The sequence below is a fragment of the Polyodon spathula genome, chromosome 5, assembly GCF_017654505.1.
Source record: "Polyodon spathula isolate WHYD16114869_AA chromosome 5, ASM1765450v1, whole genome shotgun sequence".
Classification (NCBI taxonomy): Eukaryota; Metazoa; Chordata; class Actinopteri; order Acipenseriformes; family Polyodontidae; genus Polyodon; species Polyodon spathula.
The window spans coordinates 6568292-6594452 of record NC_054538.1 but is presented as its reverse complement, the minus strand read 5'-3'; the positions used below and the strand labels follow the sequence as shown (position 1 = coordinate 6594452).

The 26161-nt window shown below is 38.1% G+C and overlaps 2 protein-coding genes across 2 annotated transcripts in view; one reads left to right on the top strand and one right to left on the bottom strand.

The window, feature by feature from the left end:
• LOC121315355 (wiskott-Aldrich syndrome protein family member 1-like) overlaps window positions 1-471 on the bottom strand; it is an 88530-nt gene extending 88059 nt beyond the window's left edge. Inside the window, exon 1 of the mRNA XM_041249381.1 lies at window positions 394-471. The gene's annotated coding sequence lies outside the window, so the exon portion shown is untranslated. The remainder of the gene's footprint in view (window positions 1-393) is intronic.
• Window positions 472-1282: 811 nt separating this feature from the next.
• On the top strand, window positions 1283-26106 carry LOC121315487 (pre-mRNA-processing factor 17). Its single transcript, XM_041249615.1, has 15 exons — window positions 1283-1494; window positions 2449-2535; window positions 5403-5532; window positions 6098-6181; window positions 9550-9689; window positions 10675-10771; window positions 11201-11340; window positions 13117-13191; window positions 13599-13644; window positions 14249-14350; window positions 19913-20028; window positions 22011-22144; window positions 23100-23176; window positions 23653-23797; window positions 23990-26106. The coding sequence occupies exons 1-15, from the start codon at window positions 1312-1314 to the stop codon at window positions 24165-24167; spliced, it is 1734 nt and encodes a 577-aa protein (XP_041105549.1). The 5' UTR covers window positions 1283-1311; the 3' UTR covers window positions 24168-26106.
• Window positions 26107-26161: the final 55 nt, after the last annotated feature.

The following is a 26161-nucleotide window of genomic DNA, read 5'->3' as shown; positions in this document are numbered from 1 at the left end:
TGAATAAAACAGTTTCTGTTTATACCACAATAACTAAATAAGAAATATATGTATCGGTAATGTTGAATAAGTATAAGAAGCTATGCGTGGAAACAAAAGCCAGTGCGAGTATTGCTATTACTCGGCATCTGTCATCGGTATAGAGCGGTGATATTAATGAATCACCACATCGGCCTGCATGTACACTGTCATACACATAATACAGTTCATACAAAATGTACATGCATTGCCATATTCCATTAAAAAATTCCAACACATTGATGAACCGAAAGCGGGACACTTAAATTTCAGTAAAGTCTAATATTGATAATACCATAATTCCAAATGTTTAATTTGCACTTTTTTGTTTAACGTTTCTACTTAGTAATTTAACAAATTCTGAATATTTGGTACCTTTTTATTTTCTGGCCATCCCTCTATAAATTGCCCCGACTCGCCAAGGCTGCCTCAGTTTAAATATCCAGTCCCATTCTACACTGTTGTCATAAGAACATGGTCTGGTTAACAACGCTGGATCAACACACAACTCAAAAAACAAAAGGGTGCATACATTTTTAAATAAAAAATATATGTATATTTTTAATGTATATATGATCTTTTTTAATATATTCGTAAATATTAGAATTGTTTTTTAAATATATATACATTTAAAAAAGCACGGTTTCGTTCCTATTAAATCTGATATAATCACACTTAATAGTATGTTCCCTTAGCAATTTCCGAAGTGGTACGTTCCACATTTAATTGTTGAAGAATGCCCCCCTGCAACCGAACATGAAGCGTAAGGCAACCCTTTTCGCTGTACTGGTTTTTGCAGAAACGGCTGTAATACAACGCTGGCTATTAAAATACAGCGAAGGCAGGATATCATTTATTTTCAACATCACATTCTGCCGTGATTTGACGTGTATCCTTGCTGTACCTGTCCAGGTTTAGCCGATCTGTATTTTTTGACAATTTGTAAAAACAAGGCAACTATTTTCAATTATATTCGCTCTCCCTTTACATTTACATTTACACATACAGTTCACCTTTTTTGAAGTTGCTGTAGCAAACGTAGAATCCAATTAACTTCGAGACCCTTAAACGTCCTTTAAGATATATAAAAAGCAAAGTTAAATGCTTTCATATTTTACTCATATACCTATTGTGATATGTCTGAAATAAAAATATAATTTTATAAAATTATGAATTACGTCGTTTTTTTAATGTAATATGTTTCTGTTTTCGTTATTTTATATTTGTCGCTATGTTTGTATTTATTTGACCTCGCTAGGACCTGTCTGGCCGGATATTTACAGCACATCCAAGATGTCGGCTGCGATCGCATCTCTTGCTAGTTACGGCAGCGATTCTGGCTCGGATTCTGACGGCGAGTCCAGAACCAGCGCCGACCATGCAAGCCAGGACGCTACAGCACACCTTCGTCCTTTGGGTTCGGAGAAAACGCTCTCGTTGCAGATCCTCAACTCCGCTCCGGAGGTGGCTGTGAAGGTACAGATAGCGCGGCGTGGACGTTTAGTTGCACTGTCTGAGCGATTGGAAACTAGTAGTATTTTGAAACTCGACCTAGGCCTCAGTTGAATGTGAAAATACTCTTCGCTTTCTCCTTCACTGTTACACACAGATTGTAGTTTTCATTAGGGCAAGGTTGTGCTCTGACTAGTAGTTGCTTTGTATTTGTGGTTCTGTGCACACTGTGTAGTAAACTAATAGCAGTAACGGATGCAGTTTAAGAAGCCGGAGGATTTTTATTCATTTTAATTCATGTTATGGCAGTGCAGCTAGAATTGCAACTTATAAAGAAAGCTTTGGTTAGTTTGCCGTGTTTTGTTACTTTTTTTTTTTGTTTGTTTGTTTTTTTGTTTTTTTGTTAACGTGCAGTGTAATCTGATGTAGTACGGCCTGTACTGAATCAGAGCAATTGACTCTGTATGTTATTGTAATAAAATAAGCTTATGTTCTTTCCCATCTAGAGATTACTTTCCCGATAACCATCATAATGTTTTGTCACCGGTCTTGGGAGCTTACACACAGATTACATTTTCTGTCTACAGTAGTTAATGTGTAAACACTAGTGAAAAAGACTGCAGCCGGTACCTCTGCTATTGAATACATCAGCATATATGTATCCATGGCAAACTACTACAGGAATTGCTAAGCATGTCACCAACAGTAACATATACAATTTATAACAAAAACAACATCTTTACAGATCCATTACAGATGCGTATTTTAAGGTTGGGAACATGACTTTCTAAACTATTCAGGCAACATGCTGCCATTTGAGCTTTGTAATATTTTCCTAAAGGGGGTTGTGTTTCAAGAACTAGCCTATGCAGTTTTAATGCACATGATGAAAAATGTATGCGTAACATTTTGTGTTTTAATGTAAATCTGGGACTGTCGATGAGTAAACTGGATTGTGTTGACTTTTATTTTTAATAGCAAGATGTGGAGACTGGAGTGCACCTTGATCCATCTCTCAAGGAGGTCATGTATAACCCCACATGCGACACTATGTTTGCCCCTGAGGTGAGAATCATTAATTTACTGTTAAAGAGAATAGATCCAGAGGGTGTTGGAAATTGCAGTAAATATATCAGTGCATTCAGAGAAATGTCATGGTTGCTCACAAACTTTATTCATAGTATACAAAAAAGGCAACAATGAGTGAGCCACCACAATATTTCCTTAATAAAATCTTTGCAAATATAAAAAGCTATATATGTATGTTTGTTTAAATCTTTAAGAACACATTTTACATTCAGACTTGTTAGCAGTTTCTGTATGTTATGCACTATAGTACAATAGTATGTCTTGTATGCCACTGCGGTGGGTCCAGAGTAAGGGCAGATATGTCAAGTCGGAGAAATGAATCCTGCTTTAAATATAGTCGGCGTTGCTTTATCGGGATGTCTTGGGAGATGTAAAAAATATCCTAAATAAGCGGCTGTCCCAATTAAAGAAGATGCATTTGAGACAACCTTAGTCACACTTTTGTTTCTAAATGAAAAGAAAAATAATGAAATTATATCACATTATGATTAAATGTAAAATACATAATTTAAAATGCAAGTATTTTTTGTATTCTAAACAAAATTAGCCTTTTTTTTATTTTTTATTTCTACATGAAATGAAAAATAATGAACTTGCATCTTACTACAAGGAGAGGCACCTGTGATGTTGACACGACAACTTTCTTTGCAATAACATCCTTAGAAACCACAGGAGATTACAGCTCCTCCAAGAGTTCAGTGTGGTTCACGCAATTTACACAAGTCACAGCATAATCATGTACTTACTTCACTGAGCTATGTGAACCTGTCTTGCTCTGAAAAGTGATGTGCATTCATCATTTCAAAATACTGTTTTCCAATTAAAGTGACGTCCAAATTAAACGGCATAAATAGCATTGGGAAGAACCGTCTCCCAGAGTTGTATTCCATTTAAGCAGAAATGCCAATTATCTATCCCGATTAGGGGGTGCCGACTGTACCATTATACACACTTGTAACAATTGCTGTATTCTCACAGTTATTGATTTTATTAGGGAGCTCCCCTAAATCATTTGTTTATAAAGATACAGGGTATTCATGCTTGTGACAGACTAGCCATCTGCCGTGTGGGTGCGTGCATTCGCTGCAGAGTGACAGGCAGGAGATCGAGACGGAGGTTGAAGTTGATACATCCTGCAGGCGAACGGGATTTACTTAGTGGCTCTCAAAAGTATTCACCCCCCTTGGACTTTTCCACCTTTTATTGTGCTACAACATGGAATCGAAATTGATTTGATTGGTTTTTGCCACTGATCAACACAAAGTCCGTAATGTCAAAGTGAAATATAAAATCTACAAATTGTTATAAATTAATTACAAATAAACAGAAAATAATTGATTGCATAAGTATTCACCCCCTTGAGTCAATATATGTTAGATGTACCTTTGGCAGCAATTACAGCCATGAGTCTATTTGGATAAGTCTCTACCAGCTTTGCACATCTGGACACTGCAGTTTTTGCCCATTTGCAAAACTACTCAAGCTCTGTCAAGCTGGATGGAGACCTTTGGTGAACAGCAATTTTCACCTCTTTCCACATATTCTCAACTGGATTGAGGTCCGGGCTTTGACTGGGCCACTCCAGGACATTGACCTTTTTGTTTTTAAGGTGTTCTCAGGATGATGTGCAGTGTTAGGTTTGCGCCAAACATAGGGCTTAGCGTTGAGGCCAAAAAGCTCTATTTTGGTCTCATCAGACCATAGAATATTCTTCCACTTGGTCTCAGAGTCTCCCACATGCCTTCTGGCAAACTAGCTGAGATTTGATGTGAGTTTTTTTTCAACAATGGCTTTCTTTTTACAACTCTCCCATAAAGGCCAGTTTTGTGAAGCACCCGGGTTATTGTTGCCGTGTGCACAGTGTCTCCCAGCTCAGCCGTGGAACACTGTAACTCCTTTAGAGTTGCCATAGGTCTCTTGGTGGCCTCCCTGACTAGTGCCCTTCTCACAGGGATACTCAGTTTTTGAGGACGGCCTGTTCTAGACAAATTCACAGTTGTGCCATATTCTCTCCATTTCTTAATAATGGACTTTTCTGTGCTCTGGGGGATATTCAATGCCTTGGAAATTTTCTTATCAACTACTCCTGATTGGTGCTTTTGAAAAACCTTATTCCGGATTTGCTTTGACTGTTCCTTCGTCTTCGTGATGTAGTTTTTGTTAGGAAATGTATTAACCAACCGTGGGACGTCCCACAGACAGGTGTGTATTTTACCTGAAATCATGTGAAACACCTTAATTGCACACAGGTGGACTCCATTCAACGAATTGTGACTTCTAAAGACAATTGGTTGCACCAGAGCTTATTTAGGTGTGTCATAGGAAAGGGGGTGAATACTTATGCAATCAATTATTTTCTGTTTTATATTTCTAATTAATTTAGAACAATTTGTAGATTTTATTTTTCACTTTGACATTATAGACTTTTTTGTGTTGATCAGTGGCAAAAACTGTGAATTAAATCAATTTTGATTCCATGTTGTAACACAATAAAATGTGGAAAAGTCCAAGGGGGGGTGAATACTTTTGTGAGCCACTGTACATATCAAGTCAACGCACTGAACAGCTCATGTGACACTACCAGTGCAGAAAACTTTGGTAGGATCTACAATCTCTGAATTAATCTTCTCTATTCAGGAATAAACTAACTTTGTTGAAGAGCTGATAAACTGTTAGGGGCGGATATGTGACGGGCAGATACACATCTGATTACTTTATTCTTGCAGCCCTCCATACAGTGTATTGAACAGCACTGCAAAATGCAATCTTTCATGCTCATATAGTATCAACAAATAAAATGTCTTCAATCTGTTCATTGTGCTTTTGATTATTTCCATGTCCAGTTTGGTCCAATGAACCCGTTCAAAACCCAGCAGATGTCAGCCCCCAGGAACATGTTGTCTGGTTATGCAGAGCCTGCCCACCTCAATGATTTCATGTTTGAGGAACAGAGGAGAACCTTTTCGACCTTCGGTAAGCTTTGATGGTGAATCCTGAATATATCTGGCTATGGTACAAACGCAGTGTAAACAGATTACTATTTTAAAGGAGAGTTGCATTTGCAGCTTTGTCATTAGCTTGATCAGATGCATAGGCTAATGACTACAACAAACCAAAAAATAGTGAAACATGTCAGTGTGTATATAAGGAAACAATGTAAAGTGTGACCTAGGTGTTCACAGCCCTGCCCACCCTATCCCCATAGCATGGAATTTCATTCCCTGCAGGGATGAGGCTGCACAGTTAGTCCCTTACCCGCTTTTGTTTACCAACTAAAACCTTGCATCTCATGGGTGTCACGGTTTGCTCCCCATGTTAAAAATGGTATTAGGTGCATGTAAGCTCCAATTGTGTTCTTGTTAGACCTTGACATTTTCTTTAGTAATTGATCGTTATTTCCCAGCAAAAAGGAGATGTGGATCAGGGATTCAAGAGCACCACTTTAGGAAATAATTCATTAGATTTACTAGTTGTATTGCTATAGTCCCAAGTCTAAACAAAAAGGCCTTTGTTAAACTTTTATTTTTATTTTTGTAAGGCTATGCCTTGGATCCATCCTTAGACAACAGTCACTTAACAACTGGCTACATAGGTGCAATAGAAGAGGCTGAAAAGAATAAGGGTAAGTTATCCTTTTTATTTTGTGTCTTTTTGACATCCTGCAGAAACATTTAGACACTGTTTATGCCATTGTCCTACTGTACAGTGGCTTGCAAAAGTATTGACCCCCTTGGCATTTTTCCTATTTTGTTGCCTTACAACCTGGAATTAAAATGGATTTTTTGGGGGTTTGTGTCATTTGATTTACACAACATGCCTACCACTTTGAAGATGCAAAATATTTTTTATTTTGAAACAAACAAGAAATAAGACAACTGTGTGCATAAGTATTCACCCCCCCAAAGTCAATACTTTGTAGAGCCACGTTTTGCAGCAATTACAGCTGCAAGTCTCTTGGCGTATGTATCTATAAGCTTGGCACATCTAGCCACTGGGATTTTTGCCCATTCTTCAAGGCAAAACTGCTCCAGCTCCTTCAAGTTGGATGGGTTCCGCTGGTGTACAGCAATCTGTAAGTCATACCACAGATTCGCAATTGGATTGAGGTCTGGGCTTTGACTAGGCTATTCCAAGACATTTAACTGTTTCCCCTTAAACCACTCAAGTGTTGCTTTAGCATTATTCTTAGGGTCATTGTCCTGCTGGAAGGTGAACCTCTGTCCCAGTCACAAATCTCTGGAAGATTGAAACAGGTTTCCCTCAAGAATTTCCATGTATTCAGCGCCATCCATCATTCCTTCAATTCTGACCAGTTTCCCAGTCCCTGTCGATGAAAAACATCCCCACAGCATGATGCTGCCACCACCACCATGCTTCACTGTGGGGATGGTGTTCTCGGGGTGATGAGAGGTGTTGGGTTTGCTCCAGATATAGCGTTTTCCTTGATGGCCAAAAAGCTCAATTTTAGTCTCATCTGACCAGAGTACCACCTTCTATATGTTTGGGGAGTCTCCCACATGTTTTTTGGCGAACACCAAACGTGTTTGCTTAATTTTTTCTTTTGCAATTGCTTTTTTCTGGCCATTCTTCCGTAAAGCCCAGCTCTGTGGAGTGTATGGCTTAAAGTGGTCCTATGGACAGATACTCCAGTCTCCGCTGTGGAGCTTTGCAGCTCCTTCAGGGTTATCTTTGGTCTCTTTGTTGCCTCTGATTAATGCCCTCCTTGCCTGGTCCGTGAGTTTTGGTGGGTGGCCCTCTCTTGCCAGGTTTGTTGTGGTGCCATATTCTTTCTATTTTTTTAATAATGGCTTTAATGGTGCTCCGTGGAATGTTCAAAGTATTGGATATTTTTTTAAAACCCAACCCTGATCTGTACTTCTCCACAACTTTGTCCCTGACCTGTTTGGAGAGCTCCTTGGTCTTCATGGTGCTGCTTGCTTGTCGGTGCCCCTTGCTTAGTGGTGTTGCAGACTCTGGGGCCTTTCAGAACAGGTGTATATATACTGAGATCATGTGACACTTAGATTGCATACAGGTGGACTGTATTTAACTAATTATGTGACTTTTGAAGGTAATTGGTTGCACCAGATCTTATTTAGAGGCTTAATAGCAAAGGGGGTGAATACATATGCACGCACCACTTTTCCGTTATTTATTTTTTAGAATTTTTTGAAACAAGTTATTTTTTTCATTTCACTACACCAATTTGGACTATTTTGTGTATGTCCGTTACATGAAATCCAAATAAAAATCAATTTTAATTCCAGGTTGTAAGGCAACAAAATAGGAAAAATTCCAAGGGGGGGGTCAATACTTTCGTAACCCACTGTATGTACACAATGTTTTGATACCCCGTTTACACTAGCCACTTTTAAGCTGGCTCTGAGGCGGCCTAGGTCTTTTTTAGTTATTTATTTGTTTATATTTGTTTTTGTTATTTTTGTAAGTTAAACACGTCCTAAAATGGTCTGCTCCAGAGAGGGGGCTCTGCGATGACTTAGGTCTTTTTATTTATTGATTTTTTTGGCCTGCGGTGAACGCAGCGCCTGAGACGGCTCACGTTTGCCATGTACATTAATGGGCAACGACCTCATTGTCGGCATTTAAACAAGCACAGACAACAGCAACCGTTGGGATTGCTGTTCGCATAACCAGCCCAAACAATAGATTTGACAGAAGGCTGAGAGAGTTGGGATTCCAAAATACAAACAGACTTTTATATTTGTGCTATAATGTGCAACAACATTTAATAATTAACATGGGATAAATGTGAAACAAGCCTAGTTAACACTGAACTTGAAAAATATCAATATGCGGAAATGTTGGGTTTTCTGTGTACCCTTATCGAGAATTAAATAAATCGTTAATCAAGTCGCTAGGAAAAGGAAAGGTTTCCTTCACAGTGTGAATGCAGTCTTATGTTTAAAAGCAACTGGCTTTTAGACCTGAACAAAGCATTTGTCTAATTATATACATCACAGCATTATATACTGTTTTAAAGCTTCGGAGTTGCTACAGCGTCAGAACTGAAGAAAGAAAAAGTAGTTTTTCTCATTTCAAAAGTTCCTGGGGCATTCCAGGGTTAAGTTACTTATAGGCTGACCACTGCTAAAGTGATAGTTGTCATGTACCGGTAATGAATCATTTACTCGGTGGAATGTGTATAATCTTTTTAAGAAACTATATTAATGAGTTTCTCTGTTGTATGACTCAATGGTGATCTTCCTTTAGAAGCTGTTGCTGAGGCCACAATGACCTGGCAGCACATTATTGTCTATCCAGCAGGGGGCAATTATGGACCTCTGATCTCCGACATAAATATTAATTCCATGTGTACAGCTTGAATACATTGAGTTTTGACACAATGAGGAAGATTTGTCAAGATCTTTAGAACAAAATGTAATTTGTATATTTTTTTGTGGAAGGAAAAATACAACTTTTGTTGTTAAGAAACTAGTAACAAACAACCCTGATGGTTTATTTAAATTGTTTGTTACTAGTTTTTTAAACTTTCACCAAAAATCTTGTACATTTTTGTATTTTTCTGTAAATACCTTGATGAATATGTGCAAATGTGCTTAAACATTAATACCTATTATAAAGTTTAGGAAGAAAATGAATTTATTAAGTAGGACTGGTTTTAATTGGGCTTTTGTACTTTGCAGATTTCTTTATGAAACATTTGGTTAAAAACTCCTGAACTGGTGGTGCCTGCAGAACAGAGATTCAAGTCCAGTGTTTCTGTTGAGGATTATTGTATACAAATGTATTGTCCTAGTCGAGGGTTTCTGTTGATGTCCTGCAAAGTGAGTGTAAAGCTGAAACACTCTGGCACAGGAAGTGAGTCTGTGATATTAGGGAGAATAAATAAATATGACAGTAAAGCCTGAAAACACAAACCTGTATAGCAAAATACAAAAATCCTGCTGTCTTTGTAAATAAAGTTTTAAAGCTTGTGAAGCCTTTAACATTTTGCTCTTTTTACGTCAGGCCTAACCGTGTTTGAAGCAGGAGCCAAGAAAACGGAAAAGAGGAAGAAAGTTAAAGGGAGCGATGCCTCTAACATTGAAGGGTTCCTGGGACCCTGGGCTAAGTACCTGGATGAAAAAGATGTGGCCAAACCCTCAGAAGTAAGTGTGTGTTGATCAGCCCAGTGCTTGGAGGGAAGCTATTACCAAATTATTTAACTAGAATATAAATGTAGCTACTTTGTTTTCAGTGGAGTTGTCTGCACAGCTCCCTATGTGACATTTTTGTGTTTTGTTTTTGCTTGAACCCCCTCCCCCGCCAACAGCAGGGAGTTCTTCTGCTTACATATTGTACATTTAACTTGGCTTGATTTCCCTCAACAACACTGGGGAAATGTTTCCCAGGGCTACAACCCACTACATCAGAGGCTCCTGTAATGGTAGTGCAGACAAATACAATCGCTATACAGAAAAAATGTATAATTTATCAAAATAGGTCTATTATTTAAAACACCTCTATTCCATTTACAGTAGATTTGAGTAGCACAGCAGTGAACCTTGCGTCTGCACAAAGCCATTATTGAATCACCAAGTCTAGACAGGTAGTGATACAGTCAGTCACAGCAGGTTTTGACATAACACTCATTCACCCACCATGTAGGACTTACTGTATAATAGATATGCTAGATTCAGCCTAGCTGGAAACGTAAGTGCTTGGAGCCAGAGCACCTGCTTGCTACAAAACTAAACTGAATGAAATGGCTCATCTGCTTGTCGTTCATCGCTGCATCCTGTGTCTGTATTAAATCGGTACAACCTTCTGCAACATTTGTCATGATGTTTTTTTTTTAAGTTTTTAGTTTAGTTTTGAGAGAAATAGTTAGTCATTAATCTGAATTGGCTTAAGGGCAAAAATGACTGATAGTTTGCTGTACAGTATACTGTTTTTCACATTGTCATTGATATCCTGTAAGGTGGAATAAAAAAAAACCACACTTCTTTGAACTGTGGTACAAGCGTCTTCCCTGCTGGTTTAATTGTACTGAACCCTTTCCTGTACTTCATTGGTGATTTCCGAATGAGTCTGTATTGTTTTGTTGTTGAAGAGCTGGCTGAATGGCAGTGCTAACGGGCTTTTGTCTCCTAGGAAGAACAGAAGGAATTGGATGAGATCACTGCCAAGAGACAGAAGAAAGGCAAAAATGAAGAGGAGGCTCCTGCAGATGAAAAAACAATTCTTCATGGTAAGCTAGCCTGTTCTGCTCACCACTGGAGCATAGCAAAGGCTGATTTTGTAGTTCAGAATCGAGCTGTACTGTGGCATTAATGATGTAAATCTCTAATCAGTAAGTATTCAGACAGACAGGTAAGCTTGTATTTGGTACAAAACAGTATTCTGTGATTCTTGTTAAAGGTTAAAAAAAATAAAATAATTGGCTATGGCTATTTTCCAGTAACCCATTTTGTGGCAGTAATATTACAATACCATCTGCTTGGCACAGGTTTTTTTTTTTTTTTTTTTGCTAAATTCTATGAAAATAAATCACAGTGACCATATTTTAGACATTTGTTACAAGAAATGCATATAGTAGATATGTAATGCTAGGTAGTAAAGCACATTGCTTTTGTTTTGTTTCCTTCCAAATTTCATTTCTTTTCCTTGCCTCCTGCAGCCAAAGACATGTATGACTATCAAGGAAGGTCATATCTGCATGTTCCCCAGGACGTCGGGGTCAACCTGCGCTCTGCCGATATCCCAGACAAGTGTTACCTGCCCAAAAAACAGATCCACGTATGGTCTGGACATACAAAGGTAAGATGGCTTGGAAATCATCTGTGGGGATTTTAAATTGGGAACATTGTACATCGATACAGCAATATGCCCATCAGGTGAAATTCCCAGTTATTTATTTTTTGCTTGTAGGTTTTGATGTCAACCTATGTTTGACCTAAATCTGATAGACTTCATGTTGTTGTTCTTGTTGTAGATCAATGTGGCAGGTGTTAATTTGTTTAATCCCATTAACCTTCCTGTACTCTCATTGATTTTATTTTTTTGTTCTGCTTTTGTAGCAAGCTGCTAGTTCTTATCCTGTTTTGTAGTACAGCAATTCCTCATTCTCCTGTTTCACAGAGCAATGATCCATAAATGGAGTTACTGTGTCTGAATACTAAGACTTGCTTTCTGACACACACCATATGCTGTCAGGGTGAAGGTTTTTTTTTTTCCTTTACCTGCACAATATTTTTCGAAAGTTAGTCTGTTTACAGATGTCTTTCCAACTAAAGCTTGCTCATGTCTGTTTCTACTCCCGTTTATTTCAGCTTGTATGTAAACTTGCCTGAGCATGGTTTTAATTGGGGATGAATGTAAATGGCCACGATAGAATATTGAAATATTGTTTCAGCTCAGTAATGCTGATAATGTTGAATACAGTTGCATGTTATAATTCCAAAGTGCTGTAGACTTAAAGGAAGAATATCCAAGGTTTTATCAGTGATTTTCCCCTCCCCATCATTTTTCACTCAGTTACCGACTTGAAATTTTGAGGTTTGTGTGCAGATGGATTCTTATGGGAAGTGTATATTATGTATATAACTTAAGACTATAAGACTGCTAGTGGCATTGCTTGTCATTCCTTAACAGTATGGATACACTTATCATTCCCTAGCAGCTGGAAGGTTCATTATATGTTACCTTACTGTAAAAACAAACACTGGACTCCTGGAATACTGTAAACAAATCTGTATTTGTGAAATCTGTCCGTCAGACAATCTGACAGTGCAAAGCCCCATTGCAGGCACTGTAAATGCACAGCTATGCACAGCTGTTTGTTCAGTACAGAACTGCAGCCTCTGAGAAGCTGCTCAGGTTCCAAGGAAAACATTTAGCTGGAGACAATAGCTGAAAACCATCCCAGTCAGTTGGTGTCTTTAAGGCTGTCTTGGCTGGCTGTAGTTGTGTACCCTCCCAGCAACAGACCGTAGATTAAGGACACAGGGGTGTTTGATCATGTGGTCAGACAGCAGCAGTTCAAGCCTAACATGCAGACAGCAGATTAAGCAAAAGCTTTCCAGCTATGATAAACAAGCTTTCAAAAAGGACACCACCTCTCCATATTGTTAATGCTAAGTTCACAGCAGCTTGTGTACACAGAGTCCAGCCATATCTTATTTTTTATTATTTTTGATGTTGACATGTTACAATAAGTTCCTCCACAAATGGAAATAAACCTCAAACAATGTGACATCATTCTTAGTTCATATGTTTTACTTAAATTAGGAAACATTTTAATAAATATGAGACTTGGTCACACCAACATTGTTCACAGTAGAAACTGCAGGGTTCTATGTGTAGTTTTAGTGTGACTGTGGATGTGACTGTCTGGCTAGTTGTAAATAAATGATGCAGCCAGCTTTAGGCCGATTTTTATAAACTGTCTTTCTTGTTGGAAGTCATTTACACAAGCTTTATTTTGGGTTGGCAAGCTCCCTTAAATTCAGGCAAATTGGAAGAGTCTTTCCTCCTGTGTATTTATTTAGTTTAATTAGCTGTTTCTTTAATAAGCTCTTGCTGTTTTTGTTTCAGGGTGTCAGTGCAATCAGGTTGTTCCCAGTTTCTGGACACCTGTTGCTGTCCTGTTCTATGGACTGCAAAATCAAGGTGGGTCACGGTATATTTTTTGTTAATCCAGGTTTTGTTATGGGGTGGATCACTAAAAAAATATGCATTCTTAATTTTAAGCAAAGCAAAAAACACATAAATTGCACTGCCAAGTTTATTTTAATACTATTGTATGTCTTGCATAATTGTTTTAAAGATGGCAGTAATGAGGAGCTTCAAAGCGACTTTAGGATTTTGTCTTGACTAGGTATTTCTGCTGTTACCGTTGGGTAGACTGTAAAATTGTGAATTGTTTTAAGCTTTTTATCTGGGCCACTGTCAGCACTGGTCACCTGCAGTATGACTTGCCTTTTGGGCCTTGCAGATTTAAAAATCTAAACCAATCCAAGGAAAAAGTACCCTGAAAAAATTACTTTTTTCTTGTTTGTTTGTTTCCTTTTTCTAAGCTGTGGGAGGTTTACAACGAGCGAAGGTGTTTACGAACATTCATTGGTAAGTGTCCCTAATTGTATTTGAAATGATCTCATATTGGTGGAAAAAAACCTTGTCTAAAATGAACCTTTTTACTAAAGAGAAGTGGTGGCCTTGCGTTGCTTTGAGTCAGCAAGCATATCATCTCAACAGCTATACACATTTATGATAGGGAAAACAAGCTAAAGTTGTTGCTCGTCAGAAAAATGAAGAAAAAAAAAAAGTTTTGCCCATTGCATGATTTACATTGCACATTGAAATAGTATTTTCCCTTTCTGGAGGAAAGAGATTTTAAACAACAATATAATCTCAAAGATCCTACAGATGTATATATTGTTTGCAAAGATTCATGGGGCAATTGGCTGTATTTGGCACTGATATTTTTGGACAAGCTGTTTCATGGATTAAAACATCTGTTTTGTATGGAAATATTTCTCTTAAATGTTGTCCCTTTTCCTATGTTGATGTAAAATGGGTTTTGCTGTTTCAGTAAATATGTGGTTTTAAGCAGTATTGTTTGTTTATAAGATTTAGTAAACAAAAGCATAAATTGATAAATAAATAAAAAAACAGAATTAGATGTCTGTGGGAATGTTAGGGTTTTATTTTTATTTTTTCTTCACAGGTCACAGCAAAGCTGTTCGTGACATCTGTTTTAATAACACAGGCACTCAGTTCCTCAGTGCAGCTTATGATCGATACCTTAAACTGTGGGACACAGAAACAGGTGAGTTTGTCATTGCTAATTTATTATATTCTCTAAGGATGTTTTTTTATTCTCTGTTTAAGGATTTGATTCCTAGGGGACAAGAAGTTATCTCCCGTTGTTAATCAGTCTTATCAACCATATACAATTTAAACCGTAAATATGGTACATTGATATCTTACAATGAGGTAATTTTGTACCACTGTGCTTTTACCATAATGCAGTTCACTTTGGCAAGGGGCTGTATTCTGTTTGTGTTCTTGCTTACTCTAATCTCAGTAGTTTTATTCTATTTACTGTCAAAGCTAATTGAGACTCAAGTGCTTGGTGGCACCAAATAAAATCCCTACTGGAAAACAAGTAAAATGCAAGAACACTTTGAATGGGATATTCTTTTAGACACTGTATTTAGTAATTTTGACTTTGAAGAGGAGAGAATCATCTAAGAGCAAGGGGTCTGATTAGAGTAAAATGTTAACAAACGCAAAGCATCCAGTCTTTGCACAGTTTTTTTGTTTTTTTTTTGGGGGGGGGGGGTATCTGTACATCTGGTGGGAATTAGAGCAGGACGGATGACCTTATTTAAACAGGGAAATAGTTGTGAAACACTTTTCAACAAGGGCCCCCTGTTTTGGGACTAGAGGAAAAAAATACATCTGCTTGGAATACAGCTTACCAATGTGTTGGGAAAGCAGTAAGGGACTATTGAAGGTTTGTTATAAAACAGGTATGATACTGCTTGCGGTCTACAATGTGCTTTTCAGCTCCATACTCTTGCATTGTTATAAGCAGGACTTGCAGGCTGCTGCCTTGCATGACAATGATTTCTCTACCTACGGGCAGCTGCAGCGCAAATAGACTTTTCAGCAGCGTGGCATCACAGCTTGGGGAAGGCATAGCATGAATGCCTTGATTATGAATTTAATTTCATGCCAAGTTGCAAGTGGTAGAGGAGCGGAGATATGTAAACAGAACACGTACTGAGAGAAGCCTGTGTTTGTGTGGGAACATCTCTGGTCCCAGGGTCTTGGTTTGACTTAACGTGAATTGAAAAGGCTAGGATGTTTGTGAAGTGCGTTAATCCCTGAAGAAGCATCACTAAGCCACACAAGGCTTCAAACACACCCTGATCTCAGCCTGCCCCACCTCCATTAGTCATGATTTGGGCTTTAAAAGGGAAAGGCCTTGGCCATTTAAATAAATGGAATGTATTTAATAGCACAGCATTCCTCTGCTCTAGGTTCTGTATTTGTTTGGTTGCTCCAGTTATATTTAGACACCCATATTGGTGCTGTGGATTACAAGTCCTCTAGTACTACCTACATCTTGAAACTGATGTAACACTAACAAACATATATTATATATGTTATATCTAGCAAAAAAATGTTAATGAGCTGTTTTTTATGTCTTTAAAGTAGTTAATGGGGACATAATTTGATATATTTAGAAGAAAAGAGCAGACAGGCAAAGTAATCTAATGTACTAACGTATCTTTTTTTATTATTTTTTTTTTATTGTGAAGTGCTTTTAGATGGCTTTGCTACGAAGGGCGCTATATAAAAATTATTTGATTGATATATGCCCAATTTCTTAGTATAAGCTAGTATAAGATTTGGGCTTATTGGGGTCTGTGAAGCCAGCAAGCAGTACAACTATTTAATTGGTTATCCTAGGGTAGTCTTTTAAGTTACTTGCTGCTGAAAAAGTATAAGATGTATGCTTTTGCTGATGTGCTCAATGCTAGTTTAGCTGTCCTGCTTTTAGTAGAGGGTGTTGGTTTTGCTTGACACAGTTAAATTGGAGGAGGTGTAAACAGGGCCGTGATTGTCAAGTGAAAGGTGTGTATCTGACTTTAACAGTCGGTTCTCTGGCTGTGGAAGATAAGGTGTTGCTTGTCTAATGGACAGCCCTCCTGGACTGGAATTGCTTACCCCTGTCCTAGAGGGTGCATCTATTGGGATGCATGGTAAATACTATGAGATGCCAACTGCTGCAATTTGGCCGTAGCAGCTACTATTTTGGCGGTTGTGCTACAGCTGTACGTCGAAGGGGTATAATACTACGATTTGTATTAAATAAATGACGGATACTCCCTGAAATGGTTCTGAAATATTATTTCAACTCTGTGTGTGTTTTCCTGTTTTATTTTTTTAAATAAATTAATGGTTCTTAAATAATACTGTATTTCACTGACAGTGTTGTGGCATTTTAACTGACGTACTAAAAACTCTGTGACGGGTTGCTTAGTAACCACCAGTTTAGGGGTCCTTTAGAAACGGGTGCACAAATGTCCCCTTGCTATCATGGTCAGTCGCACGTTTACTTGGTTGCTTTTTAGTAAGGCTGGGATTAAGTCACGGTGGTCACGTGATTTTAATAGAGAACATTGAATTTTACCAACACAACTTGAAATTCCACCTTAACCAAGTCTTTTTGAACTTCAAATGTTATTTTTTAAAGGTGTGTAAAACCTACATTTTGTGTTTCCTCTTCTGTAGGAATCCCACCAAATGTTTGTAAAATGAACATTTTTGTTTCATACTTCTATAGACAGACTAATTTTATGTTTGTGTAGATACTGTATATTCTCTGATTTTGAATAAATTCACAGTGACAGCTCTGTGATTTTTAGTACAAATATCGTATCAAATATAGTACCACAGAATGGTCATGCAATAAAAATAGTGTCACAATCTCACGTCTGCTGTGAATACTGCCGGACAGACTTCTCTGTGAAACATGGTTGGTGTCATGACTGTATCACCCACATAAGTACAAAGAAACACCAGAAATAAGCACAATCTGACACCCCCCATTACTGTATGTTTGTGCAAATGGGTTTTGAGGTTTAACTTGCCTTAAATAATTAAACGCTGTAAATAAAAAAAATAAAAAATAAATAAATAAAAATAAACATTTGTTAAATCTTTCTTGTGATGGTGTTATTTTGATAGTTTATTTTTATAAAGTTTTGAGGTTGAATATTTCAGTCCAGGTTTGATAGCACTTTGAGATCCTAAAACACTCTTCATTAATAAAATTTAAATCCAGAAAAATAGAATTCCAAAGTTAAAAATAAATAAATCAAATACAGTATAATCGTAAATCTCAAAAAACTACTCACTTTTAAATCTTTTGTAGTCATTTTTGTATTACTTTAGTATAAATACATGTTAATTTGGATTCATATGTTGTATTTTTTCTGACTATGTGAACGAAAAGACACACATTTGCCCGTTTTCCCATTAGAAATAGTGACATTTTGGAATATCATTGTTCTGGTCACAAAAGCAAAGTTTGTGGGGAATAATAGCCATTTTCTATACTTTTGAGGCACAAGTAATTAGGAAATAACACTACCCAGGAACAAAAAAAAAAAAAAATTGTTACACGGTGTAATTAACGTGGTACTTGTCTTCTGGTTGTCATTATTCAGAGGAACTTCATACACAGGTCAGCCTGTTGACTTGTGTGTATTCTGGCACAAAAAAAATCAGTGTTCCAAAAAAAATCCTACCTATTGGCATACACTGCAGATAACATTCAGACACTCTTGAGCCAAGCTTGTTCTTTTCTATTATCTGCTTCTGTGCAGCGGCTGTGAAAGTAGGAAGCCTGCAGTGCGGTGTGATTTCTGTAGTGCTTCAGTGAATACCAGGCATTGATCGCTGGTTGCTTGAGAAAGTACATTACTTGGTGCTATCATAAAACAGCAAGATTGTGTTTTTTGATTGCAACATCTGTCTTTTTTTAAAAATATTGCTGAGCGGTTTATTATGGAGATTCAAGTAGCTTAACTGTAAAAGTAACTGAAAAGATATGGAAGTCATTTGTAAGTCATTATTAAAGTCACAGGAGAAGGTTGCCTTAATATCTAGAATATGCACCATATTACTATGCAATGCTGCACATTGTCACCCGCAGTGCTGTGCTGCATATTCTTAACAGGGATATAGCAGAGATTCCTGTCTGTCAGATGTATGTCATACTTCACATTTTTAGTTTGTACAGACCCTAGATCCTGAGCAGCACTCGTCCCTTTCACAATATCTCTAAGGTAGGGCTGGGTATCGGCAGTGTCTTCACGATACAAGGGTCACGATACGATACGTATCACGATACAAGGGTCACGATACAAGGGTAGCGATACGATGCGTATCACGATACAAGGGTAGCGATACGATGCGTATCACGATACAAGGGTTGCGATACGATACGTATCACGATACAAGGGTCGCGACACGGTACAGTAAATTAAGCATGAAACATAAAATAATAATATTAATCGCACAACTATTGTCCCAATGGTCAAAAAAGCTTCACAGCCTGCTGTTCAATGTTTATGCCTTGAATTATATTTATTTAAAAAGAATGCAATTAAAAAAAATAAAAAGTAATTTCTATATACAGATTCTTATTAAAACAAATATAATTCTACTTGAAATTCAAAGTATGAGCAAAACACTTGTGTCATAATGTGTGTCATATTAGCTTCACGAGCAGCAATAACCATGTTGGAAGCGTTATCAGTCACTGTTGCGGGCTCTTCTCTGCAATGCTCCATTCTTCGATAGCTGATTTCAGCAGATCTGCAATATTCTCACCAGTATGGCTTTCCTTGTCTGGAGGACGCTCGAGACCAGTGTCCAGTCTGTGGATATGTGGTGACAGGTAATTGTTACGTATGATTCTGTTGCTCGTAAGGTCCAGCTATCACATGTGAGCGATATCCTCTCTGCCCTAGAAAGCTCTTGTATGATCTGTCGTTTAACACGCTGGTATAAATCAGGAACAGCAGCTCCAGTAATATAACGACAGGTAGGAACAGTGTACCTTGGCTCCAAAGTATTTATCATTTTTTCAAAACCCTTCGTTTTCTACAGTACAGTAGACGCAAATCCTTGCGAATAAAATGCACTAAAGACTGGGTTATATTTGTAGCTTGCATTGATGTTGCAGATAATTTTGAACAACTGAAGTTTTCTATTGTAGGTTGTGTGTAACGAGTGGTCACACTTCCTTTTCCGTGGCTGTGTGTGTAACTGCGATGGTGATGGTGTGCTGCCAATCTGATGGCGTTTTTAAGTGAAAACTCAGATTGGTTTTGTTTCTTGAATACTTGATTCGAGCCTTGCATATTTTACACACAGGTCAAGTCTTATCAAGAACTTGAGACGAGTCCATCACGCTGCTAAAACCAAAATGAATCCACACTTTTAAACAGGCCGGAGCAGGTTGAATTTCGCTGTCACTCTCCATAGCTTATTGAGATGATTAGGGAACATTATTAACCCGCCTGCGCTCAGCTTCCTGTGTGCTTGACGTAACATCCTTAGCTACACATTTGGTATGTGAGGCTGCTAGGATACATATGAATAAATAATATTATCAGAGTTGACACGAATTAATGCACAAACATTGTTATATCAAGTTTAGATGCATATATAAAATAAAAAAAAACGATATGGGTCACTATATCGATAATCGTATCGTCAAGAAAATATTCGTGGTGTATCGATGTATTGGCACACCCCTACTCTAAGGTATCAGAATTCCGATGACCGTGTTTTGTTTTTAAAACAGGACAGTGTATTTCAAGATTTACAAACCGGAAAGTCCCCTACTGCGTGAAGTTCAATCCTGATGAAGACAAGCAAAGCCTCTTTGTGGCTGGGATGTCTGATAAAAAGATTGTCCAGGTAAGGTTTCCGCCTGTCTACACTTTACTGGGCAGGTTTTTTTTTTGTTAGTTTCTTTTTCTTTGAGTGTGTGTTATTTGTACATTCAACACTCTCTTGAACACTGCTTACTGTCCTGCATGTTGAAGTGTTTAATCAAGCAAATGTATTGCTCTACAGGTCAGCCCATAAACTGTGTCTCCTTGTTGCAATACAGGCAGCTGTTCGTTTGTCACCACAGGCTGAAATTATGTTAATAACAAATTACTTTCAAGGTCAGGTTACATAGAGGGGGAACTCGCTCTGTTTCAAGGGTATTTAAATGATCTTATTCCATTTGGAGTGTCCCAGCATAAGGTTTAACAAATTCACCCCAATATTGTGTATTTAGAGAACTGGTAAGGAGTTTTAAGAAGTACCTAATTACCAATAAGGCATAAATGATCCAGCTAGCCATGTCCATCTCTCCAGCAGTTGGGAAATATTCTCCAGACAGCTTTTACCATCTTTAGACTGAATGAAGCTAGACAGCCCAAGCACCCAGTTTCCAGTGGACTCCCATTGCCAGCAAGTTGCTGATGTTCATGACTGCTGCATTTGTAAACCAGATTGCACAGCCCTGAGGCCTTGGTATAAGCAATAGAATCAATCAGTGAATTTACTACTTCCTTACATGATGTGTAACGTGATACTGAGTTGCATACAAAATACAACTCATAGGTACGTGAAGTCTGCCAGATCTTAATGAGTATATGACTTAAAGTTTTAAGCAAAAGCAGCATATCAGAACTATATTGTCCCAAGTATTGGATTGCATGCCTTATTTGGTATAAACCTGATTAATACTGGTTGGGCAGTATTATCATCATGCCATAGTTATGCAACCCTGAGAACCTGTGATTGCACTTTCACAGCTAGTCCATTTTCTCCAAGGTAGCTAGCTCTTTATTATTGGGGGAGGTGTTGTCGTATTATATTTCATTGATTGGATCTGAAGGATTTCAGAAAGGTTAGGTCAAAATACCCTTATGCTTTATGATTTCAATATGCCCCCACATTCACTCTGTCAGTTACACAAGATAATATCAGAGTTGAGATTTTATCATAGGTTTCAAAACACCTGTGTGTTTGTTGGTTGACAGACATGCCACGCCCAAATAACAGGCTATTTCAAATTATGCAGAACGCAGCCACCATTTTAGGAATACAAATTTAAAATAACTTAAAGGTGTGGGGAATATTTTTTTTTATTCCCATCCCTATAAAATACTGTGTTCATAAAATAGTGTATTTACTTTCTGTTTCTTAAGTAAAGCAAGTAGAAAACAGCTATAAACAGATGGAAATCATGTCTTAAGGGCTGCTTCGGAGAAAGGGACATGTTATTTTTTAGATTAAGTAATTGAAGCACGTGGCAAAACTAAAATAAATAGTGAATGAAGTAACTATGGTAACTAAACTACAAAGTAACCACATTGCAGAAGAGTATTGCATAACTCAAATGGGTCATCGCAAAAATTTGGAATAATGTTCTCCACTAAAATTTTATTTTCCTAGCCTGGTGTCATGTTGTAATGTATAGATGCTGTAATTCAGCAGTGCTATAGATGCTTACAGATTGCATGTTCAGTAATGGTGTATACATTTGCACAGTAAAAATAGTTACAAATATACAGAGTACTGATTTATGATTACATCACACATTTTCATTCATTGGGAAGAAAAGGTATTTTTCCACATTGTCAAGATTCTGTTTAAGCTTACTAGGAATGGGGGTGGGTTGGGGTAGGAAGGGCTCTATTGTATTTTGCGCATGTTTCAAAGTTTAGGAAAATGGAACGTACACCCCCTATGAATTGCAGAGTTTACAGGCTGATTATTCCAGGTTGCACTTTCCCCTCTTTTTCCAAGCCCTGCATTTTAGCATGTGTGCGGTATCTCTGATTGCTCTTTCTCCACTGTGCTATAAGCTGCTTGCACTGACTGCTGCTGTTCATTTGCAGTGGGATGTACGGTCCGGAGAAGTCGTTCAAGAGTACGATAGGCATCTGGGAGCTGTCAACACCATCACGTTCGTGGATGAAAACAGACGCTTTGTCAGTACCTCTGACGACAAGAGTCTTCGTGTCTGGGAATGGTGAGTTTCAAACCACAGTAGGACGAATGGCTGACCATTCTGCATTTGTCACACACTGGTGGGGAGGAACAGGTTTGATCTATAGTTCAAACAAACCTTGTCCATTACTACCACCCCGTCATGCCTGGAGCTGATTATTAAGAATGACTGCGGTGAGCAGTGTCACCAGGGTGAAGGACTGCGGTGTGTGCTGTGCAGTGAGCAGTGTCACCAGGGTGAAGGACTGTGGTGTGCTGTGCAGTGAGCAGTGTCACCAGGGTGAAGGACTGTGGTGTGCTGTGCAGTGAGCAGTGTCACCAGGGTGAAGGACTGTGGTGTGCTGTGCAGTGAGCAGTGTCACCAGGGTGAAGGACTGTGGTGTGTTGTGCCGTGAACAGTGTCACCAGGGTGAATGACTGAGGTGTGCGATGAGCGGTGAACAGTGTCACCAGGGTGAAGGACTGCGGTGTATAGTGAGCAGTGTCACCAGGTTGAAGGACTGTGGTGTGCTGTGAGCAGTGTCACCAGGGTGAAGGACTGTGGTGTACAGTGAGCAGTGTCACCAGGGTGAATGACTGTGGTGTACAGTGAGCAGTGTCACCAGAGTGAATGACTGGTGTACAGTGAGCAGTGTCACCAGGGTGAAGGACTCTGGTGTACAGTGAGCAGTGTCACCAGGGTGAAGGACTCTGGTGTACAGTGAGCAGTGTCACCAGGGTGAAGGACTCTGGTGTACAGCGAGCAGTGTCACCAGGGTGAGGAGTTTTGCTTCTGCTTTCGTTTTGTTTCCTTTTGATCTTGATTGTCTAACCATCTGATAGTAGCTCACCTTTTTATGAAGCCAAGTTTTTGTGTGTTGATTTTGTTTTGGTATTTTGATTTTGTTCCTCTGAGAATGAAAAAAACAAATCTGAGCAGAGCCCTTGTATAACCAGCTTTGCTTGCCTTAAACTTGTCTGATTGTGTTGATTTACAGGGACATCCCTGTTGACTTCAAGTACATAGCTGAGCCGAGTATGCATTCAATGCCAGCGGTAACTCTATCTCCAAATGGTGAGTCAGTCAGAGAGACTTGTTTTTTTTTGGCTCATCCAGTGTTTTCTTTAAATATATTCTGTGAAAAGGCTATTGTGTATTCATAATATTGTACTCCCATCTGATGCCTGCAAGCATTCAAACGTTACAGAAAAGTGGAACACGTGTTTTAAGAAGGTTTTGTTCAAAGAAACTGTGCCCTTGTTTCCACACACAGGCCTTTTGCAATGTCAATCTGTCCTCATTGCAATTCAGTAAATTAGCATTTTAGAGAGCGAAATGTTCTTTTCAGATTTATTTTTTGTCTTCAGCAATTTTCTTTTTTCTTCCCTTAAGCAAAGCGCTTCACCTACACTGAGAACCTCATGCTTTCCATGAAAAAATAATTGCAGCTTAAATTAAATTTAAGAGGTGTGTGTGTGTGTGTATACAATATATACAGTCTGCTTTATTTTCAGGCATCACATGTTGTTTTTATTACTATATCTGTTTAGGTAAGTGGTTGGCCTGTCAGTCAATGGACAATCAGATCCTGATCTTTGGAGCCCAGAACAGGTTTCGACTGAACAAGAAGAAAATCTTCAAGGGTCACATGGTAGCTGGCTATGCCTGTCAAGTGGATTTTTCACCAGATATGAGGTAAGGATTTAAATCTATACAGTGTTTTAAAGCGGTAAGTACCACAGTAAGCTTCAGTTTTCAACCTCTTTTTTTTTTTTTTTTTTTTTTTTTTTTTTTTTTTTTTTTTTTTTGTTTGGTTTTTTTTTTTTTAAATCAAAACTATACTTGGAGATTTGTTATTAAATTGTTTTTCTTTTTCTCTCTCAACAGCTACGTTGTTTCAGGAGATGCCGATGGTAAACTGAACATCTGGGACTGGAAAACCACAAAGCTGTATCACCGAATCAAAGCCCATGACAAAGTGTGCATTAGTGCACTCTGGCACCCGCACGAAACCTCAAAGGTTATCACTTGTGGCTGGGACGGTCAGATCAAGCTCTGGGACTAGGAGGTTGGAAGGAATACATACACATGTTTTGTACTGTTAAAGATTAAATTCAATGTTGACTGCCATTCCCCTCCCACCCTGATGAATAGTTTGGCTCCAGCTGCTGTATGCAAGACTTAAGATTGGTATCCAGTCTGGTTTTGGAAAGTTAAAAAAATTAAATGTTTGTTATTTTTTGTTTTGTTTTCCTCCATTAGTGCAATCCAAGGAATGCATTACTATTTTGTTTTTTTTTATTTTATTGAAACTGCAGGTTTCAGGAGAAACAATTATTACACTTTTAATTGATACACATGTAACACTTTAATCGTTTGAAATTGTGCTTAAAATTGTAAATGTTAGATCTCTGTTTTAATGATTTTTTGATTAAATACTGGAACCACCAAACAGCTGGGTAGAGATGTACCAGAAATTCACCATATGATGTACTATAATTCTCAGAGGGGATTTTGACATTCAACAAGATTGTGACCTTCATGCTGATGGTTAAGTAGGAACTAGTGGATTTACACACATGTATCCCAGAATAAGAATATATCCAGCACTGTTATTTCAGAAAGGGATTCGAGAGGGAAGGAAGATGTATCACTATTAAGCCTGTCAGTAAGGTATGTGTAGGCTTGCCCTTATTGTTTTATCAGCATGTGTACTGCTGGGTTAGTGGTGTCTGTTTTCTGCTTGCGTTTTTTTTTTTTTTTTTTTTTAAATAGTTGTACAGCTCATTTGTCAATAAATACACTTTGTAAAAAAAATAGTGTGCCTGTTACTACTGTTCTCTAGCTTCCATCTGGTACTGGAAGTTGAAATCTGGTTGATTCGTTTCCACCGGCAGCAGACCAAGACCAAGGTTTGGCCTGTCCAACACCCTGTGAAGTATCCTAATTAGTGTCCTGTCTGAAGGATGATACAGGAGGGTGTTGTGCAGAATGGACAGCTGTGGAGTGATATCAGGGAAATGTTAGTTTTTAAGATATTTTTAAATATGAACTTGTACAAAAATGTGATGTTTGATCGTTTGTATAATGTTCAGTTAATTGGTTGCAATCCTGTTTGAGTTCTACAGACTGATGCAGATGGAAACTTGGGTTGAGGTTACTCAATAGGCACTCTTTTCTGGAAAATGTTATAGAAACTTCTATAAATGATAACCATGTAGAACGTTTGAGTTTAATTTATGAATTGAATCATTTTACCTTACCTTCAAACTTCTAGTAAGTTCTCACTTTAACCTTTTTTAAAAATGTTACATTCTCCTTCATGTTCATGGGCTGCCCTACAGGTAACCCACCTGTGACACACACATTGGTAACTGGTAACCTTAGTAGCACATTGTACTTGAAAACCTGATTCAAAAGCACATAGTAATTGGTGTTGGCAAACTATTTATTTTGCTTGGTTAGACAGGTTTAGTCTTGTTACTTGAGTGTTAAAGTAGAGTGTTTTTGTCTCCAAAGAGAAACTAAAACTACTGCTAAATTAACACATTTAACACTGGGGAACTCACTAAAAACAAGAAGTAATTATTGTACCAAAAAGCTGCCTATACTGTTGAGAGTCGATATGTTTTGTTAGAGGTCTGCAGTGCTGAAACCGTTCACATTCTGTGTAATGCAAGGGGGCCTGAATGTGGCGGAATGTTTTGTAATATTCAGCCTGCATGATGGCTTCCCTTCTACATCAAAAGCTTTAATTAAATTTGAGGTTGCCATGAGGACCGAAAGCAACCCTCAGAGTTAAAAGAAAGCTTTTTTTTTTTTTTAAATAATCAAGAAAGTGACCAAGGAAAAACAATTTCTTAATCACAGAGGGCCACTTTACATGTTATCGTTCAAAGGGGAAGAGAATGTGTTTAGCCTGAGGAGTGAAATGTTCACTCGTTCTTTGGCTGTGTGTTGTGGAAACTCCAGAGGCTGTCCAGAAGCTGTCACAACCACCCAATAAGTCATTCATGATGATTTTTTTTATTTTTTTTTTAAACTTTTAACCTATTAAAG

Excerpts from the sequence above, each read along its gene's own strand:
- LOC121315487 (XM_041249615.1), top strand. The coding sequence starts at position 1,312 with ATGTCGGCTGCGATCGCATCTCTTGCTAGTTACGGCAGCGATTCTGGC. Across the intron at positions 9,690-10,674 it reads ATGTGGCCAAACCCTCAGAA|GAAGAACAGAAGGAATTGGA; the intron begins GTAAGTGTGTGT and ends TTTGTCTCCTAG. Across the intron at positions 20,029-22,010 it reads CTGATAAAAAGATTGTCCAG|TGGGATGTACGGTCCGGAGA; the intron begins GTAAGGTTTCCG and ends GTTCATTTGCAG.